Source organism: Kryptolebias marmoratus, linkage group LG12 (genome assembly GCF_001649575.2).
Source record: "Kryptolebias marmoratus isolate JLee-2015 linkage group LG12, ASM164957v2, whole genome shotgun sequence".
NCBI lineage: Eukaryota > Metazoa > Chordata > Actinopteri > Cyprinodontiformes > Rivulidae > Kryptolebias > Kryptolebias marmoratus.
Window position 1 is genome coordinate 3,657,163 of NC_051441.1, and position 20,047 is coordinate 3,677,209.

General features: G+C 43.3%; 1 protein-coding gene, 2 long non-coding RNA genes and 1 other non-coding gene across 5 annotated transcripts; 3 read left to right on the forward strand and 1 right to left on the reverse strand.

The window, feature by feature from the left end:
• Positions 1-2,289: 2,289 nt before the first annotated feature.
• On the reverse strand, positions 2,290-2,361 carry trnac-gca. Its single transcript has one exon. It is a non-coding gene; the product is annotated as a tRNA-Cys (tRNA).
• Positions 2,362-3,618: 1,257 nt separating this feature from the next.
• LOC108237725 lies at positions 3,619-5,384 on the forward strand. Of its 2 annotated transcripts, XR_003039271.2 has the most exons (6): positions 3,619-3,633; positions 3,867-3,895; positions 4,130-4,279; positions 4,389-4,486; positions 4,577-4,653; positions 4,740-5,384. It is a non-coding gene; the product is annotated as an uncharacterized LOC108237725 (long non-coding RNA). The 2 variants fall into 2 exon arrangements; XR_005233807.1 differs by lacking the exons at positions 3,619-3,633; positions 3,867-3,895 and having other exon boundaries at positions 4,123-4,279.
• Positions 5,385-6,785: 1,401 nt separating this feature from the next.
• LOC108237689 lies at positions 6,786-8,562 on the forward strand. Its single transcript, XR_001808645.3, has 4 exons — positions 6,786-6,900; positions 7,145-7,242; positions 7,404-7,480; positions 7,563-8,562. It is a non-coding gene; the product is annotated as an uncharacterized LOC108237689 (long non-coding RNA).
• A 2,493-nt stretch (positions 8,563-11,055) lies between these two features.
• slc4a1a (solute carrier family 4 member 1a (Diego blood group)) lies at positions 11,056-19,737 on the forward strand. The gene is made up of 21 exons (XM_017419383.3): positions 11,056-11,245; positions 12,171-12,252; positions 12,353-12,408; positions 13,651-13,757; positions 13,845-13,891; positions 13,971-14,136; positions 14,211-14,346; positions 14,432-14,501; positions 14,583-14,625; positions 14,695-14,879; positions 14,960-15,167; positions 15,310-15,513; positions 15,597-15,745; positions 15,829-16,023; positions 16,122-16,367; positions 16,464-16,553; positions 16,957-17,123; positions 17,198-17,439; positions 17,529-17,698; positions 18,519-18,692; positions 18,800-19,737. Exons 2-21 carry the CDS (start codon positions 12,226-12,228, stop codon positions 18,860-18,862), a joined length of 2,745 nt encoding a protein of 914 aa, XP_017274872.1. The 5' UTR covers positions 11,056-11,245; positions 12,171-12,225; the 3' UTR covers positions 18,863-19,737.
• Positions 19,738-20,047: the final 310 nt, after the last annotated feature.

Genomic DNA, 20,047 nt, shown 5'->3' on the forward strand with positions numbered 1-20,047 from the left:
GGCTGTCTCCTCGTTTGTTCTGAAACGTTGTGTGTGTTGTTCGAAAAGCTTCTCCTCTGGGCTTCTTCCTCTTAAGTCCCTTGAAATCGAGGATCGGCTCTAATGATCTGTGTTGCCAGACGAGACGCTGGGCGCTCGTTCTGCTGACGTGAGGACGAAACAAACAACAGATCCTAACAAAACACGGATTTAAAAGAATAAAAACCTGCAGGAAGGGAGGGAAAAGCAACAAAAGCGACTCAGAAATGTCTCTAAACTTTTTCTTCACTTAAGAGTCCAAATCCTAAATCGGTTACTTGTTTCGCCTCTAAATAAATAAAGATTAGTCACAGTTTTAATTGCTTCCCTTGTGCTTCTGGGAGGTTAGTAACATGTTTATTAGAAACTTAAATCTGTCCAGACTTCTGTTAACAGCTGAGTATTCAACCTATCCTCAAAACAATCAGACTAAATAAAGATTTTAAAGCGTTTAAACTGAGAAACTTTAGTTTCCTCTGAAGTCTTTTCAATGAGAGATGATTTGATTCTGGTTTTAAATGTTTTTTTTATTAATCTTTTAAGATGTTAAAATGCAATCCTTAGACACAAAAACACGATTTAAACAGCTGGACAGTCCAGGTTTGCATTTAAAGATTTAAACAAGTTTGTTTTAATTAAAACCCTTTAACTTAAATCCAGATGAAGTCGGGACAAATGTGACAAACTGACTGTTTTATTTCACATTTTTAAAACACATAAATGAGTCTTTTCTTCCTAATAGGAATACATATCATTTTAAAAAGCTTTAAAGTTAAATCTTACGTTGAAGTTGTTGCCATTTAGGTTCAAACTTGATAATAAAATTAGGTTTAATCTCATGTGACGTTGTGAGATAAAAAAAAACTGACTCTCAGCTACTTCCACGCCAAATTTTACCTCAGTATCTGTAAAACTGGATGTTTTTGTGTTGCCTAATGTCAGTTAGCTGTGGTGGTCGTCCAATTAGCCGTAGATGAACATCCAGTGATTGTTTTTTTTTATTAAAATTCGTCCTGTAGGTGTCGGTTAGGCCTGATCACATGAACGCTGGCCTTCGGCGGTCTGTGATGAAGACGCAGCTAAAAATAAATCCACAGCTGGGCCTGATAAGAACAAGCAGGCGGGACGGGTCCTGGAATGAGGCTTTTCCAGAACATTTCAGATGGAAAAATGATATTTTTAGCCCTTAAGATGAAACCAGTCCCCTCTTAAACAGCAAACTGTACTCAGGATGATAAACACACACACACACTGCATAAATGATCCAATCCTAACCTTTAAACGTCTCACACAGCCCTGAGACACAAAATCAAACTTCAATTATTCATTCAGGTTATTTAAATTAACTGGAAGCAGCTTCTCTGTTTTAAAAAAAGACTGAAAACTCGTTTCTTTTAGTGACTTTTAGGACTTCTTTGCTTTTCTTCCACAAGCCGAGTTGATTTACTCGTCATTCGTTTTAGTTTTGGTTTTATTTGATTATGTTTTGGTGAAGGAGAGGGTCCAGGCAGGACGGAGCGGGTGGATGAAAGGGTGGCAGCAGAGGTCAAAGGTCGAAGGAAAGGTTTACAGGACAGTGGTGAGAGCAGCCATGTTGTTGGTTTGGAGATGGAAGAGGAAGTGGCAGAGCTGAAGATGCTGAGGTTGTCCTCGGGAGGGATGGGAATGGACATCGGAGGGACATCCATGTTAGAGAGGACATGGAGGGAGTTGGAGGACAGAGGACACAGAGGACAGAGTTAAATGGAGGACGACTCGCTGTGAAGACCCCTGAAAGAAAAAGATTTGCTGATGTTTTGGTGTTTTTACTGAAGTTCCTGTTATTGTTGAGTTGTTGATCTTCCATCCTTTGAAGCTCTTTAATAAACTGTTCTTATTGGACAAGTAAAGTAATGAGACAACAGCGTCCCCTTGTGGGACAAACAGGAGCGTCTAATCCCACAGAGACCAGAAGAGACATAAGAAAAACAGATCTAACATCTTCTAGCTGGCGTGTCGTTGTTGTTGTTATGGTCTGATAAAGAAACCGTTTATTTTTTATGCTTTCTGCGTCGATAAAGAGCATCCTAAAGAGACAAAGGCTTATTCTTACAGAAAGACTCCTTAAAATAAAACAAGGAGTCATGTTTGGGTCGAGGCCTTCGGTTTTGTTTGTTACTGAGAAGTTTCTCTGCAAAACATGAAGTCCTTATCAGAGGTTAACGAGACAAGATAAGTCTTTACAGAGCAGCTAAATTAAATATCATCAAGTTTCAGGAGAGCAGAGACACCAGGGGGCACCTGGATTTGAACCAGAGACCTCTTGATCTGCAGTCAAATGCTCTACCACTGAGCTATACCCCCTCACACTACCCAAATCTGACCTCAGACCTTCCAGTTTGGAAGAGTCTTCTGTTCCTTTAAGACATCTTTAAAATAAACAATTTATTTGACTCTTTTTATTCTTCAAAATTGTCGACACAAAATATCCTCCTTTATGATCCAGAGTCAGTGTCAGGGGGTCCCCGGTTCAAATCTGGGGGCCCCCTTCCTCACCTGAGGCCCGTTTTCTTCTGTTCAAAAGGAAATAAATTAAAGGCCGAGTTATGTCTCACTGGTTCGTGAGATATTTTGCTAACAGACAGCGTTGATGTTGTGTGTTGTACAAATGGCTGAGCTACAGCGGTTCTTCAGTACGAGTCCCGGCTGCCACCACACCGGTTATCTGTAGAAGTGTCGCTAAGCTGCTGCGGCCATCTTGAAAAGCTGTAGGTGACTTTTTTTGAGAGCTGCGTTCGGATCCGCCCAGCGGCTCGTGAGATGTTTTGCTAACAGTGCAGACAAACAAACACATACAGACACGATCCAGGATCACGCTGCCTTCGTCTTGGGGATTTAATGACTGTGTGATTATATTATGGCCCCGGTGACCCCATGGTGTGCAGGAGTTTAAGTATCTCGGGGTCACGAGCTTCGGGTAGTGACCGAAAGAACGAGATCGCAAATACAAGCGGCTGAAATGAGTTTCCTCCGCAGGGTGTCTGGGCTCTTCCTTAGAGATCGGGTGAGAAGCTCGGTCATCCGGGAGGGAGCCGCTGCTCCTCCTCGTCGAGAGGAGCCACCTGAGGTGGCTCGGGCATCTGGTGAGGACGCCTCCTGGACGCCGGGAGGAGGCCCAGAGGAAGACCCAGGACACGCTGGAGGGACTGGGAAAGCCTTGGGATTCCCCCGGAGGAGCTGGACCAAGTGATGGGGAGAGGGAAGTCTGGGTCTGCTGCCCCCGCGACCCGACCCCGGATAAGAGGAAGAAGATGGATGGATGTTCTCACCTTGATAGCAGGTAAATGCCAGCATGTGTTGACAATCCAAACACAGGACAAGTGACTAAATACTGTATTCATCTGTAGTTGGAATGTCGGCAGGAATGAGAGGAAAAATGTCTTTAAGGTCGACCTGAAGAACGTGTCACCTGACCTGTTCCACCACCTGCTTCATGAACCTGTGATCCAGTTTGACAGGTTCTGCTGGGGGCGGGTTCAGGGTTCTTGTACATCCATCCCCTGTCCTCGAAACACTCAGCCTTCAGGAGTTCAAGCTGCTCTCGTTCTGCAGAGAGACAGGAATGCTGACCAACAGGTAAACCTGCAGGACGGGGTGGAAACTTCAGGTCACAGCAGCCGCATTTTATTACGTTTAACACGAAACACTTCAGACTTCCTGCGTCTAAAGTTAGAAAACCTTGCATTTCTGTAGTTTGGAAAAGCTTAAATAAAATAAGAATGCTTCTAAACACAATACTGGCTGTTATTCTTTTGTTTAAATGGAATAAAGATCGACAGAAATGCTTATCTGCCTGTCTGTCTGCTCAGTTTACAGTGAAGGATGTCGTTTGGAACAGGTAATCATTTCTCTAATTAATGTAATTCATTTATTTTTATTTTCTTCCTGCGATCAAGAGATGAGATTTTAGACAGAAACTGTAAAACTGCGATCCAGTGTTGCTGAAATCACTTTACAGTCATTTTAGCAGAATTTAAATAAAAAACACTAAATTAAAATGCGACTGAACATTATTTGGAAAAACAGCTTTATCTTTTCTTAGAGCATAACTGGCATTCTGTTCTGGTTTCAGGTGAGCTAAGCCCTGCCCCCTCTCCCTCATTATAAGCCTCACCTGTGTGTGAACAGGAGTGTACGGAGAGAGGAACAGGTTTGCACAGAAGCGGCTCAAACATCTGTCAGAAACAGCAACAATGGGCGTCACGGTCAGAATCGAATACTGGTAATTATGTTTTTATTTCATCTTTCCGTGACGTTTATCGTCTTTATTTCTATATTTCGTTCTTTGCCATAAAAGCTGTTTTTAAAGTACTTTTTTTTACCCCATGTAGTAGTGGATGAGGATACTATTCCCGCTACCAGGAGCTCGCTCATGTCATTCTGAAGAGGTTTCCTGGTACGGATGTGAAGGGAAATGTGGGAAGATCAGGTAAGCAGCCGGGTGAACGTTTGCCCTTTGACCCCACGCGTTAAACAACCCTTCAGCTGAAGCGTAATTCTCATTTCTCTTGATCTCCAGGGGCCTTCGAGGTCCAGATCAACGGTCAGGTGGTCTTCTCCAAGCTGGAGCAACACGGCTTCCCTCATGACGGAGACGTGAGTGGCCCGCACACGAAACGGTCGGGCGTTCGGAGCCGAACGTCAGAGTTTTTCAGTCGGTTGTTTTTATTTCCCGCCCTCAGGTTTTGGACCAAGTCAAGAGAGCCTACGACGGGAAGCCTCTGACGCAGATCCAGAGGTTCCAGAAGGCATCGTGCGACGTCCTGTAAATCGGCCTCTCTGCTCCCATCAGCTCCTCCGGGCTGTTAATGATCGCTGTGGCCCAAAACCCTAAAGGTCACGGCGTGATGGATCCACTCCTGGAGTTTGGCTTGAGCAGGAGCAGAGAGGCTTCCGGCAGCACGACCTCTCCTTTTTAAACGTAATCTAAATTCTGCCGTTGCTATCAGGTGTCCGTCTCCAACCAGTCGCTGCTCTGTCGAATCACCATGACATCAGCTCGCTTTTTTGTTCCTACTTTACTCTCCAAGTTTCCATTCCTAACTGGGAGCTTCTTACTGTCTCTTCTGGGCGTAAACCGTCCAAATCTTTCTTCCTTTTTTTAAAAAAAACTCCTCGACGCTGATGATGAACAAGTTAAGACAAATGTTGCTCACATTTTTTTGTGCGGTTAGTCACTATTGTTGGGAAAGAGTAATGGCGTGTTGCACCTCGCTTTGTGCTGAACGGGAAGTTGTGAAGAAACGTCCTTCAACAGCCCAACAAAGATGAGCTTGATGTCCGCTCAGCCGTGTTTATGGTCTAAATAAAGAAAATAAAATCTCAAATTTGGTGTCTGTGATTTGTTCTGAAATGAATAAAATCCAGTCTTTGGTGCCGGAGTCTGTCTTTAGTGTTTGTTCGACAGTAATCGGTCGTAAACCTGTTGTTTTGTCACCATCCGTGGTCGTTTATTGGTCATTCTGGGCCTCGGCCGTGCAGGTCGGAGCGTGTCGGGAGGCCGAACATGCAAATTCACCTGGGGGAAGTTTTTAGCAGAAGAAACCAGACGTGTCACGTCACGGCTTCGGAGAACGCAGGATGGTGCAAGCACTTCCTGTTCAAAGCAAGGGTTGTTGTTCGGGTTTCTGCACAACGAGGAGATCTGTGACGCTGTTTGGTACGACCCAAAACATAATCCACACCTCTACGGAACCGTATCAGACTTCTGTGTGTTTGCATCAAATGATACGGTTCTAAAAATGTATCCTAAAGCTGAACGTAATCCCGTAGACAAGCTCCAGATGAATTTTATTGAAACTTGCAGGAAGTAATCACCAGAGTCAACCCAATCAAAGATGGCCGCTGCAGCCGACTGACTTTAAAAAGGCAAAAAGTTGCAATAACTCTGTCAATTTTACAGATGTTGACCTTAAATTGAGTGTGGTAGAAGCTGAGGCTCATCCCCAACACACATTCTGAGCGCTAACAGATTGCTTGATAGCTTTGTTTAAAAGTTTGCCATTAACAATATTGACTCAACTCCGTCTGTTAGCAAAATATCTCATGAACCGCTGAATGGATTTGATTGAAACTTCCAAAAATCAATCAATGGATGCACATCTTCAGCTGGTTTATGTGTTTGGAACAAACTAATTCAAGATGGCCGCCACAACCAACTGACCTCAAAAAACACAAAAATGGCTGTAATTCGGGCAGTTTTACAGATATTGTGCTGAAATTTGGTGTGGTAGTAGCTGAGACTGGTTCACTGCACATACTTTGAGTGCTGCTCTGTGGAAAAGATCGTTGCTTAAAACTTCACCATTAACTATTGTTAAGTTAATTTTGTTTGTCTGTTAGCGAAATATCTCATGAACCACTAGATTGGCTTAAACGAAACTTTCAGAATATAATCACTGGGTGGCCCTGTGTAAGTGATTAAACTTTGGAGACACACCAATTCAAGATGGCCGCCACAGCCACCTGAACTCGCGCAACACAAAAACAATTATAACTCGGTAGATTTTTGAAACATTGAGCTGAAACTTGGTGTGGTGGTAGCTGAGAGTAATTCACAACACATACTCTGAGCGCGGCATCCCGCTGCGCCTTTAAATTCATTTCTAAATTTCTCCAATTCACAATGACTGGCAGTTTTTCCTTTTGTTGTGGTGTCAGGTTGCTTCGGACGTTGCGCGTGACGTAATGACGCTGTGTCTTTATAAGCCACGCCCTCTCCCGGCTCAGACGTATATAAGTCGCAGACAGCGGAAGGTGAGGGAAGAAGCGCAGCAGCAACGAAACAAAACAAATAAACGAAAAAGCAAGAAGAATGGGGGTGGTGGTCAAACTGGAATACTGGTAAATACATTTTATTGTGCTCATAAGTTTGTGTTTAAGTATTTATTTCTTCTAGTTTACATTTTGTCTCAGAGTCTCACTTTTAAAGGTGCAGTTTAAATTAGCATTAGTGAATCACATGCTAAGCTAATGTGCTGCAACTCAAAAAACATGCTGCTGATTATTCTGAGATGTGTTTATTTTTTTATTTAATTAAATTTCTTAAAGTACCTGTGTTTGTTTGTCTGTGTTTATTCCCAAAAAGCAATGGATGAGGGTACTACCGCCATGTGCGGGACCTCCTCTCTGCCATTCAGAGGAAATTTCCCAAAGTGGAAATGACCGCCTTTATAGGACGGGCAAGTAAGTTGCTGTTCAAGCTGTTGGGTGCATTTGAACCTGATAGTGGGTTTAAATCTTTGCATACTAATTTGAATTTCAGCTCATGCATGCTAAATTTAAGCCACAGCTCCCACAAGGCTGTTTTTTCTCATCTTCCTTGTTGTTTTCTTATTAAATTATAGGTACCTTTGAGGTTGAAATCAACGGGAAGCTCATCTTTTCCAAGCTGAAGTCGGGTCGCTTCCCGCAAGCGGAAGAGGTGAGTAAATTACACAGATTCTAAACATTTTAAAAGCCGAAAACCCTGTTTGTTTATGACACGTCTGCTCTCCCTGCTGCAGATTTTGAAGCAAGTCGAGAACGCCGTAAACGGGAGGGAACTGGTGGCGATCTAACTCCAGGAGCTCTGCCGACGTCCCGCTCCCCTCTCTGCTCCCGTCAGGTCCTCCGGGCTGTTAATGACCGCCGTAGCTGAAAACCCTAAAGGTTACGACGTGATGCATCCAGCCCTGGAGTTCGACCCGGACGGGAACGGAGACGGGGAGAGTCTGTCGTCTGACACGATCTCATTGCCTGGCAATTCTAAAAAGTCTAAAAATCATAAAAAAGTAAAGTAGACTATGCATTTCTTATCTTAAATGGCATTCTTTAAGACTCATTTTTGGCTACGGTTAGTACAGCACCTTTTTTGTTTTGAACACAATGTTCAGGCTGGGTGTGTTTGGGTGTTTTCCTCCTTCGATAATAGCCATAATTAGGTGTCTTCCTGTTAAACCGGCTCTTCTGCTCGCGCTAAACCGCCTCCGTAAGAGCTGCAGTAGCTGTCCAGTAATTTAGTTTGTTGTTTCTTTTTTTTACCCCACGGACAGAAATTTAATTCCTCAGTTCTTCTGAATTGGCTCCTGCTTGTTAAATCTATGATTTCACAACCTGCAAAGCTTTATTTACTATCAGGCTCAGGAAAGAACTTGTTTTGTAATCGCAGCCCGGGCCGTTTCTGTTTACTCCGGTTTCCTCACACGCAGCAAAAACATGCATGTCGGGTTCATTGGGTAACTCTAAACCGGTTGTTTGTCCGTGTGTCCCTGTGGTGGACGGGAGACCTGTCCTCTCACGCAGGGACTGCTGCAGACGGACACCAGCTCCCCTGCCGCCCAGAAAGAAGCGGGTAAAAGGAAATGTAAGGCTGGATGTTTTTATGATGTCGACACCAGGTGGCACCAAACTGTAACAGAGAGAAAGCTGGAAAGAGTAAAGTCAAATTCGGTGTTCTGCTTGTAAAACTGTAAGGTTTACTTTTCACTCAGGGTTGATTTTAATAAAGTCCAGGCAACAAATACATTTCAGTGTTTTCTGTTTTTTGGGTGAATTGGCAACTCATCGCCTTCAGGAGTCGGTCAAATTCAAGATGGCTGTCTTAGCCAACTTGGAAAAGGCTAAAACTCTAATCTTCAGCTGCAGCGCGTCCTCCCAATAAAGCTTTGACCAGCAGCTCCTCACATTTTGTCTTTTTATAATTTAAATCCAATTAAATGAGCTTCTAATTAAATTCAGAAACTTAAACCTGCAAACTGTTAAACATCGGTCCTTTTGATTTTAAATCAAGCCTTTAAACGCGCAGATGTAGTCATTTGGATCTGCCGTGAATAAACCGGGCTGACTCGGGTTTAGGTGGGTCTGTGGTTCTGGTCTTCAGTGATAACTCGCTCCAGCCTGTTTGTTCAAACCCTGATAGAGCTCAGATAGTCATTAGTTAATAATTATTACTAAAAAGCACATTTTTAAGTTTAGCTTTCTGCACAAAGATGAAGTAAAATGACCCGGATGAATGGGAGGATGTCATTTATATGCAAAAAAGACTCATTGTTTAGTTTCTGACAGTAAAGTTTCACATTTAACCTGATGTTTTCACCCTTTCTGCTTATTTTCTTGTTTTTGTTTTGTCCAGAAGAGAAGCTTGCATGAATCCCCCTCTCATTTACTTTTAAGCGCTGCGAGTAATTTCATCTCCTGCCAGGTTTTCTTCTTGTGATTCTTGAACTTGAAGGCGTCGATGGGAGTGTCTGTGTGTCGTACGCTGAGCCCACATGGACGCAGCAGATAGCTGCCATCGGTGAGCGATAACACGAGTTCAGCTGGGCCCCCGCTCTGTGTGGAAGAAAGAAAAACATCACAACACACATTCAGCTCTGTCAGACTTTCATCCAGATATTTATCTCCCAGCCAGACAGCTAAATGTCTCATGAAGCCTTAAATAAACACCTATAACCTGCTCAGATCTGCAGATAAGGAGCTGAAGTAGCTGAGCACGTCTTGAAGGATGACCTCAGTTTGAAACTCTTATGAAAGGTGGAGGGTGATATGCATTCCTTCAGGGCAACTCTTTGAGCTGCTGGTTTGTTACGTTGAGCTAAACGTCAACAGAACCGCTGTGATCCGTGAAAAAAAGGCGCTCTGAAACCCATTTTACTCCAGAGTAAACACACAAACAGAAGCCTCAGGACCTTATAAGTGCAGATTAAACAAAAACAAAGCAGAAGCAGAGGAATTCCTGACTTGTATTCACTGAAACCTTCAGAATATCTTGATTATTTCCTGTTTCTGGGGGATATCTGACCACTCTATCAGCGATGGACTCACTCCATCCTGATTAAAGAGAAGCTGCGTTCCTCCCTGCAGCTCCAGAGGAGATTAATTAACGCAGCAGCAGGACAGTGAGACCAAAAAAAAACTAATCAAAGGCTTTTCAAACAAGAAGAAGCTGATAGATGAGGACTCGAAACATTCCTGGAGACAATGCAGGACACCAAGTTCGTCCCGTAGAGGCCCTAAAAAAAAGAAAGAATAACATAAAAATAAAAATCTAAAACTCGAAGCTCGAGGCTCAAACTGTTGAGCAGATTTTATCAGCTGCAAAGATTTATTTGTTTTAAAACAGAGGTGTTTTTGACCTGCTGTAGATGAGAAAAATCACACATATATGATGTACACATGCATTTGATTTGATATATATGATAATAAACAATATGTTATTTTAAAAAAAGGACAGATTTTTTCAGATTTTTGTGTTCAAACTTTCTAGTTATTTCATTTTCCTAAAAGATCAGAACTGACTGAAGGGAGTATTTGGCTCTAAAATCAAATATTTTGATGCATCTGTGATTCTTTTCTTTATTAACTTAGAAGACTTGCAGTACTGTGCAAAAGTTTCAAACCATGTATAATTTCTTTATGCCTTCCTTCCAGGGACTCCTTTAAAGCAGTCTTGATTGATCATTTGTTGTTTTATTTAAATCTCTTTCACAGTTTTTACTTGATTTCTGTTCAGTCTTTGTGTCGTGTGTTTAAAAGTAGGACGTTTCAGATGAAGCGTATCTTTAGGAAATCAAACCCAGCAAAGACCTGAATCAGACCAGAGGGTTTCCTTCGGTTCTGCGCAGATTTTTAAAGTTTTCTGTTTTAAAATTCTGTCTGGGTCATCAGCTTCACCTCCAGCCTCACAGCTTTGAAACAAACAACTGGTTTGGAGGATTGTTGTTGTCGTTGAGTTTCAGGTCTTCATCAGATCTGGGGCTCCCCCTCCTTCTCTCTATCCTCAATCAATTTTCAAAGGGAATCCCCGGTGTGCAAACAGGATGACGTAGAAAGATGCTCAGGTCCTGATTCTGCACTTTGCCCTCTTCTCTGGCCCCCTTCGGCCCCCTTGTGAGGCCTTCTGACACGATCAGCCTCGGACCCGTCCTGCCCCTGGACTTTGCCCTCGCCGGGAGGGCGGTGCAGCCAAATTAGGGCTGGGATATCCCTGAGTCAAGGTGTCCCGAGCAGATAGAGATGTTTGTGTGTCATCCACCCAGCTGGGTCCTGGGGTGCTGAGCTTCGCCGCCGACGTACTTTCAACTGGGTGTTCCCGCTCCTCGGGGTCTCTCGCTGTACTCGTCTTCGTCTCACTTTGTCACCGAGCTCGTCGAGGCTGACAGAGCATCGATCATCCTGGTGGAGACCAGGTGGGAGTACCTGCGTACAGGTAAGGGGCGTGACTTCGCCCGATCTGCAGATAGATGCTCTTTTTACCTCTAAGGAGTCAGAAATTCGATCTCAAACTAAACGGAAATCTGAAAGTCGTCCATCTGAAAGCCTCACCAGGAGGTCAGAGAGCAAAAAACGTTTGTTATAATTAATTAGTAACCATATTTCATTCATTTTAAGCTCCTTAAAGCTATAAAAAAGTAGTATTATTATAAATGAAAAGGAAATGCATTTTAAACCTGTCAGGATTTTTGTGATTTTGCTTCTTTTTGAAACTGTTTTATCACGTCTCTGTTGCAAAAAGAAATGTAAAAATCTGCTGCATTTTAAAGATTTGATTGGCTGAAAAAACAACAACGTTCCTTATTCGTTTGAGCAAGTACAGTCGGTGTCTTTAGGACTGAAATTTTACCAAAAGAATCCCTAAATATTTGTGTAAAATTAAACTTCTTGAATCTGCAGAAGTTTATTCTAAAAAAAAAGCACTTTTCCACATCGAACCTTTTTTTTGCTGTCTTGTCTCTCAGAAGAACAGATGAGTCTGGATGAAGGGTGTAACCCAAAGATAAGGTTCTGAAGTCTTCTATTTAAACTATCAGGCTTCAAATTGGTCAACGGCTGATCGATTATCTGCAGGCAGCTTCTGAGGGCCACATATGATGGTGGTTTTTTATCAAAACTATCTGCAAAAAGGCTCAAAATAGGTCTTATCAAGACCCAATTAGAGACTGATTTTTTTCCTTTAGCCACAATAATAACCCGCTGTTTTGCTCGACAACATAAGTTTGCTGCAGTGGATAAATTCTGGGAGTCTGATGATGAGGATGCTGTGCTCGCCTCCATGAAAAGTTCTGACCTGATAAGAGAAGAACTTTGATAATTATCTCATTCTTTGTGTGCTGATTCAGTTCTTTTCTGTTCAGGGAATGCATAAAAGCAGCTGAAAGTTGAGACTAAAATAGTAAAAAATCAACATCCATGGAGAACGACTTCAGCTACGAGGAGGTTGGTCTTATTTGTGATCCATCATCAAGCTTTAAAACGTAATTTTCTTCAGCTCGTTTTCGTCTAACAGCTTCGACTTCTTCTTTTTTTCCTGACACAGGGCAGTGACGTGTCCTACGAAGATAACAACCCAGCCTTTCCCTCGCCTGTCAGGCTGTAAGTCCTTCGCCTCATCTCTGTTTTCTGCGTTCGCCTTTTGAATTTCTGCCTTTTTCTGATAAGATAATGAGTATTTCTTCGGCCACATTGAGCCTGAGTGGCTATCATCGCAGAAACTTCAAGTCATCTGGGTCCAAGCTGCTCTTATCGTTTTTAACAATGTGCAAAGCAGCCACCCTGTGATGCTTAAGACCTTTTTTTTCCAGATGTTTTGATCTATTTTCAGCTTCTGCTCTCAGCTGTGGTCAATAAAAACACAACAAGCTGCACAAAAACTGCCACACTTGCACCTATTACCTGAAAAACATTTAACCTAAGAGCTACAGGAGGCCAGACTCAAGCTAAGGAGTAAAAAAAAGTCTGTAAAATGATGCATTACGACGATTAGAGGGATCCTAGTTTTACTTTGAGCTAAAATGAGCAAAACTGTAACTAAAAGCTAAATGTGACAAATTAGCACAAGAGGGCAAAACAGAGAAACTACGCTGAAGTAGATTTCAGAGAACAGTGTTTTTTAAATGAATTAAAGAGATCTCAGTGTATTTCTGCAGGGGAACATTTTGTAAATTAAAGCTGAAAGTATAAAAGTTACAAACACTGAAAGTCACAGCAAGTTCTTCCTGACGGAGCCAAACATTTCGAATGAGCGCACGATGGTTCAGATACTGTTAAATTATGCAAAAGTTTGTTTATAAACCTTATTTTGTGCACAAACACACTCTGCTGAAAGAATAAGGATGAGGATAAATAGGATTAAAACCAGAAAATTGGATAAAAACAGCATAAAGTCTTGGAAACTGAAATGAAAAATGGCGTTCAACGAACGAGCAGCATTCAGGTGAGAGTTAAACTTTACAGAAAACGAACTGCACCATAAAGGTGCATGTTTGAAATGTGCAGGAGAGTGTAGAGCATCCTTTATGAATTAAGTTTTCACCACTTTCTGAGGAGATGAACTCACTCCTGCAGCCTGATCAGTGATATGAGGGCTAAGGTTGGGTGCTGCTGCCATCTTGTGGTCGTGTGAAGAATAGCCACGAAGACAGTACTTGACTTACTTGGACACTTTTTCAAGGCTCAGGATTAGTTTCCACCTCATGCACGACTATGGTAGCATTCCCAGCCTAATAATGGGGGTTTTCAGAGTTGGAATACATTCTTATTAAACAGCAGCAGCAACATCTGGCACATCGGTGGCGTCCTGGTGTTTTATCACTGGTTTCTTTTTCGTTTCCTCAGGACTTCGCCGGGTCAGAATGGTACTTTTGAACCACAGAAGACAGAGGAGGAAAAGCAGGACACGGAGCCTCCTCCTGATGCCATCATCATTCCCAAGAATGAAGACGGTGAGCTGTTCTCAGTGTTTGTCTACATTTTTATGATTTACCTTTGCATGTTTGCAAAAAAATCACTAATCCTTCTTTTTATTCCAGCTTTTCTGAACCTGAACACCAATGCCACCACAAGAGGCGACGCTCAAGTTAGTCGATTGCTTTGGCTGAAATGTTAAAAACACTCACACGTTGAACAGGTTGACAAACCGTTTGTCGTAACCACAGGCCTACGTGGAGCTGAACGAGCTCCAGGGCAACATCTGGCAGGAGACGGGCCGATGGGTGGGCTACGAGGAGAACCTGGACTACACCACAGGAACGTGGGGTCCCGCTCACATCTCCTACCTCAACTTTAGGAGCATTCTTCAAGTCCGCAGAGCCCTTAGCACAGGTGATTTGATTGAAGCGTCAGCCGTGTGTGTGGATCAAACTTTCCTGCGGTAACCCTCGAGCCTCTGTCCTCAGGTGCAATCATTTTCGACGTGGCTGCCAGCACGCTGTCCTCTGTGGCGGAGAGGATGGTGGACGAGCTGCTCAGCAGGAACGAAATCCGCTCCAGTGATCGAGACGCCCTCCTGAGAGCTCTCCTAATGAGGCGCAGGTAACCTAACAGTGGGGGGATGTTTCTATTTACTCTTCTTTTTTTAACGCCATGCACTTTTAGCTCAATTTATCTGTCCTTGCAGTCAGTCCGACGGGCCTGCAGTCACTCAGTCTGGAGACATTCAAATGCAGACTTTTTCCGTTGCAAAGAAGGTGATTATCTTCAGCTTTGTATTAACATTAATAGATCCCATTTATTATGTTTAATCTTTTGTTGTTGTTGTTGTTTTGCAGAGAGAGAGCTCTGACAACGTGGAGGCTTCAATCATCCTCACAGGTCTGATCATTTAGCCGCAGCTTTAAGTCTTTTCTGATGCAGTTTTGGTTAAAAGTGTGTTTCCTGTAGGTATCTTTGACCTCCTGCAGAAACCTGTGCTGGCTTTTGTCCGGCTGAGCGACTCCGTGGTGATGGAGTCTGTCCTGCAGTCGTCTGTCCCCGTTCGCTTCGTCTTTATGATGGTGGGACCGAGCCAGGGTGGGTTGGACTACAGTCAGTGTGGACGGGCCATGGCTGCTCTGATGGCTGACTGGGTAAGACCTGAGAAGGCAGGAGTCCCGGTGCACTGAGCTGCTGCAGGCAGGTGACTGTTTTCTGTGCTCCCCTCCTTAAGGTGTTCTGTCTGGAGGCTTACCTGGCCCAGACCGAGAAAGATCTGAGCAACGCTGTCGCAGACTTCATGGACTGCAGCATCGTCGTTCCTCCCACTGAGATCCAAGATATAGCCATGATGGAGCCGATAATTGCCTTTCAGAAGAAGATGCTGCGCGACAGACTTCGTCCTGTTGACACCCGACTCGCCTTCGGAGACAGGGTCGAAGGTCAGCGTCCCCTCCTGGGACTGCAGCCGACAGCTTTGATTAGATTTACCGTTTGCAGATGAAGAAGTAGACAAACGGAGGAAGATAAAAGTTGTGCAGAAGCAGGTTTTGTGTCATCGGTTGGTTTTGTTTTCTCCTCCAGATGACGCAGGTCTGGAGGGACCGAAGGAGGACCCTCTGGTCAGAACAGGCTACCCTTTTGGGGGAATGGTGAAAGACATCAAGCGTCGTTACCGCCACTACCTCAGCGACTACACGGACGCTCTGAACCCTCAGGTCCTCTCTGCCATCATCTTCATCTACTTCGCTGCCCTGTCCCCGGCCATCACCTTCGGAGGACTTCTAGGTAAAAAAAAAAATCAAGATGGTCTGGTTTTTCTCTTCAGCTGCAGCTGCAGTTCATAATGACTCTCTCTGGTTTGAACCTAGCTGACAAAACGGGGAGAATGATGGGCGTGTCGGAGCTCATGGTCTCCACGTGCGTCCAGGGCATCATCTTCTGTTTATTCGCTGCCCAGCCTGTCCTCGTCATCGGCTTCTCTGGACCTCTGCTGCTGTTTGAAGAGGCTTTTTTTGCTGTACGTACGAGACTCCCAGATTTAAGTCTTTCAAGGAGCGTTGTCTTCACTAAAGCCCATTCTCCTTTTTCTTTCAATGCTAGTTCTGCAAGGCCCAGGGTCTCGAGTACATTGTGGGCCGGATCTGGGTGGGTATCTGGCTGGTTGTGATCGTGGTCATCGTTGTGGCGGTGGAAGGAAGCTTCCTGGTCCGATTCATTTCCCGCTTCACCCAAGAAATCTTCTCCATCCTCATCTCGCTCATTTTCATCTACGAGACGTTTGCAAAGCTCATCAAGGTTTCCGCACCTCGTCCCTCCATCCATCCCAGAGATCCCTTTCTGTCACTCAGCCTCAGTTCACTCATGTCTTTCTCTGGCCTCCTCCTCCTCGTCAGATCTTCCAAACCCATCCTTTGGTCCTGAACTACGCCCATCTGAACACTTCGTTGGACGACCCTTTCCATCTAGCCCACAAAGACGACTCTGACTTCCATCAGGATAGCAACGAGACCGTTAAAGAGGAAGAGCCTCCGATTGCGTTCCCGAACACGGCCCTGCTGTCCATGTGCCTGATGTTCGGCTGCTTTTTCATTGCCTACTTCCTCCGTCAGTTCAAAACTGGTACCTTCCTGCCTGGCCCGGTGAGACCAGCTCTTAAACAAAAACAGTTTTATTTTTGTTGTTATGTGATGAGAGTTTTAATGCAATGTGTTTTTGTTTTTGCTCTGCCCGCGAAGCTCCGTCGTTTGATTGGAGATTTCGGCGTCCCCATCGCTATTTTCTTCATGATCGCTGTGGATGTCAGCATTGAAGATGCTTACACCCAGGTATGTGCTGGGAAAAAGATCTAAAATCTTGTTTATTAGTGACACGAAGCTGGTGGTTGATGACCAACACAGCACCTTTTAGTGTTTCATCGAACGCCTGCCTGAAAACACGTACATCTAATTCATCGGTGTCCATTCCTGGTCCTCGGGGGACACTGTCCTGCATATTTTAGTTATGTCCCTGCTCCTCAGCGGGTCTTTAATTTCTGCAGAAAGCTGCTAATCACTCAGTCATTCAAAGACACAACTAAAACATGCAGGACTGGATAAACTAATTGGTAAATAAAGTCGATCATCCTTCGTTTTATCAAGATGAGCAACAAAAACCGCAGGAACTCGTGTCCGACGCCATCGCTCCGCCTTCTTTTGTGTCTTTCTGAATGAAAACGTTGTCTTCTTGCAGAAACTGGTGGTGCCGAAAGGTGTTGAAGTGACCAACCCCAGAGCAAGAGGCTGGATAATCAACCCGCTGGGAGAGAAAAAGCCGTTCCCTATCTGGATGATGGGAGCCTGCTGCGTCCCCGCTCTGCTCGTCTTCATCCTCATTTTCATGGAGTCCCAGATTACCACGTGAGCTTCTCGTTTCTAGACCCGTTTCTGAGGATATGGCTTCATTTTTAAAGTATTTCTTGTGGGTTTTTCAGGCTGATCGTGAGCAAACCGGAGAGGAAAATGGTGAAAGGCTCTGGTTTTCATTTCGATCTGCTCCTGCTGGTCACCATGGGGGGTATCTCCTCCATCTTTGGGGTGCCCTGGCTGAGCGCCGCCACTGTGCGCTCCGTCACGCACGCCAACGCCCTCACCGTCATGACCAAGGGCCCCAAACCAGAGATACAGAAGGTGGTTGAGCAGAGGATCAGCGGTTTAATCGTGGCCCTGATGGTTGGTAGGTGCTGCCATCTACAGCGCTGACGCAGCCCCAGCAGCTTCGGAGCTTTTAGTCCCTCCTCTGAATATATTCTTTCCCACTTTCAGGCGTTTCGATTTTCATGGAGCCCATTCTGAAGATGATTCCTATGACGGCGTTGTTTGGCATCTTCCTCTACATGGGTATCACGTCCCTGAGTGGAGTCCAGATGTGGGACAGGATGCTCCTCCTCTTCACGCCAAAGAAATACCATCCGTCCGACGCTTACGCTACCAGGGTATCAGTCCTGCTCGAAATCTTTCCTCTGAGGGCGTGAACGCTGAGTCCGTTTTCATGCTTTGTTTTTACTATGACTTCTCCGTACTTTGTGCTATTTTAGCTGGTCAGACATCAAAATATTATATTATATATATATATATATATATATATATATATATTATATACAAATACTATTCAGCTATTTTTAGCTTTCAGCATTCTGCTACTTTTAGCTAACCTTTTGCTACTTTTGGCTAGGATTCTGCTACTTTTAGCTAGAAATTTGCTACTTTTGGCTAAAACATTGCTACTTTGAGCTTTTGCTACTTTTGGCTTTTAACCTAAAGTAAACCTTTTACTAATTTTAATTAGCCTTATGCTACTTTTGGCTAGCCTTATGCTACTTTTAGCTAGAAATTTGCTACTTTTAGCTTTTGCTACCTTCTGCTTTTAACCTAAAGTAAACATTTTACTAATTTTAGCTTGCATGTTTCTCTTTTTAACTAGCATTCTGCTACTTTTGGCTTTTAGCTAATGTGCTGCTTCTTTTAGCTTAAATAACTCAGTTCCAGTTTTTCAGCGAAGCCATGCAGCACTCAGTGTTCACGCTGCATTGTCATAGAAAATGTTTTTTCTCTAGCTGATATTATCAGTTTTATGTGGCACATGCCTGTTTTAAGGAGTTACTTTATAAAATATGTTAAAATTGAGCTTTTAGTGGATTTTTCTGACTGTTCTGTGTCTGCTTTTGCTTCTCTTGGTGCCTGTTTGCACCTAATCAGTGTTTTTTAATGAAGTGTCTCGTTTGTGTGTTTGTTGTCCTCGTCCCGTCTGTGCAGGTGAGGACGATGAGGATGCACCTCTTCACCCTGATTCAGGTCGTGTGTCTGGCCGTCCTGTGGGGGGTGAAGCAGAGCCCCTTCTCTCTGGCTCTTCCTTTCTTCCTCATCCTCACCATCCCTCTGCGCATCCTCATCACCGGCCGGGTCTTCACCACCAAGGAGATGAAATGTGTAAGCACCGTGTCCGTGCACTGTGTCCGTGCACCGTGTCCGTGCACCGTGCGGTTTGTCACCTGTGGTTGGGCTCAGGGTGTAAGACGATGTGTTTTGTGTTGCAGCTGGATGCAGATGATGCCAAAGTGAAACTTGATGATGAACCCAGCAAGGATGACTTGGCGTAAACGACAACAAACTTTACGTAAATCAACATTTTTTGGTCATTTTTAAACTGTTCTGTTTTGTTTTATTATTATTATTTTACTTCTCAGTCCTATTATTCACAGTTTTCCTCTGGATGAATTTGTTTGAAACCACACAACCAGGATAAATTTCCAAACTTTCTCTTTTGATGTAAAATTAAGACACATTTATTGACTTTAATATAAAGTGGCGTTTTTATTCCAGAAGTAGAAGAGGCACTTTCACCTAAAATATAAGGCAAACAGGATTGTTTCTTTCAGCATCCAACTATAGTATGACTTTTAGGTGAACACATCATCATCATGTTTTAGAGTTAAGATTTAAGTTGCTTAAATTAATCAGCTATTTATAGGAGCACAAAAGAAATGTGGGAAGTCTCACCATAGCCTAAGATTTTGCTTTAATTAATTTGTTGTGTGTTAATTTTGTAATAGCATTATCTGTTTAGTGACCCTGTTTAACATGTGCTTGAACTTCTGTTTGATTTTAGTGTGTGTGTTTGCTTTTATTGTGATAAAATGCAGCAAGCAGTGATAAGAGGCCAGTGATGAGATCAGTTTATTTGTTTGTTGAAATGAGGGAACATTTCTTTGTAAATGACTTATTATGCATTCTGTGTCGCCTTAAAAGAATTGTGCGCTTGAAACACTGTACATGCTTTGGATTTCACTTTAATAAAAATAAGAAACAAGCTTTAAAACGCTTATTTAAAATAAATAAATAAACGCAATTAGGACAGAAGAGTTGTGCAGAGTCACGATGCCTTCAGGAAGATCACGTAAATCCCAGCTTCCCTATGTTTTTCATTCAAAATGAGTTAACCTTTGGTTTATTAAACAAGACTCATAAAACAGAACATTTGTTAAATTTTTTTATATATGTAATTTGATACCACGACCAAAATTTGTTAATGTGCAGAAAAGTATAATCTGCAAGGGGAAATTCGCATGATTTTTTAAATTCTTTAACTTATTATAGGTTTATTTAAACCCAGTATTTACGTTTTATGAAGGCACTTTTAATAAAAGACATAAAAAGGAGAAAACAGGTCACTGCTTACAAGTTTCAGTAACATTTTATACAATAAAATAGTGACATTGTAAGATAAATACAAACAATACCAATATGAAGTCAGAGATGGTATGAAAAGTAGTAACTAGGACACC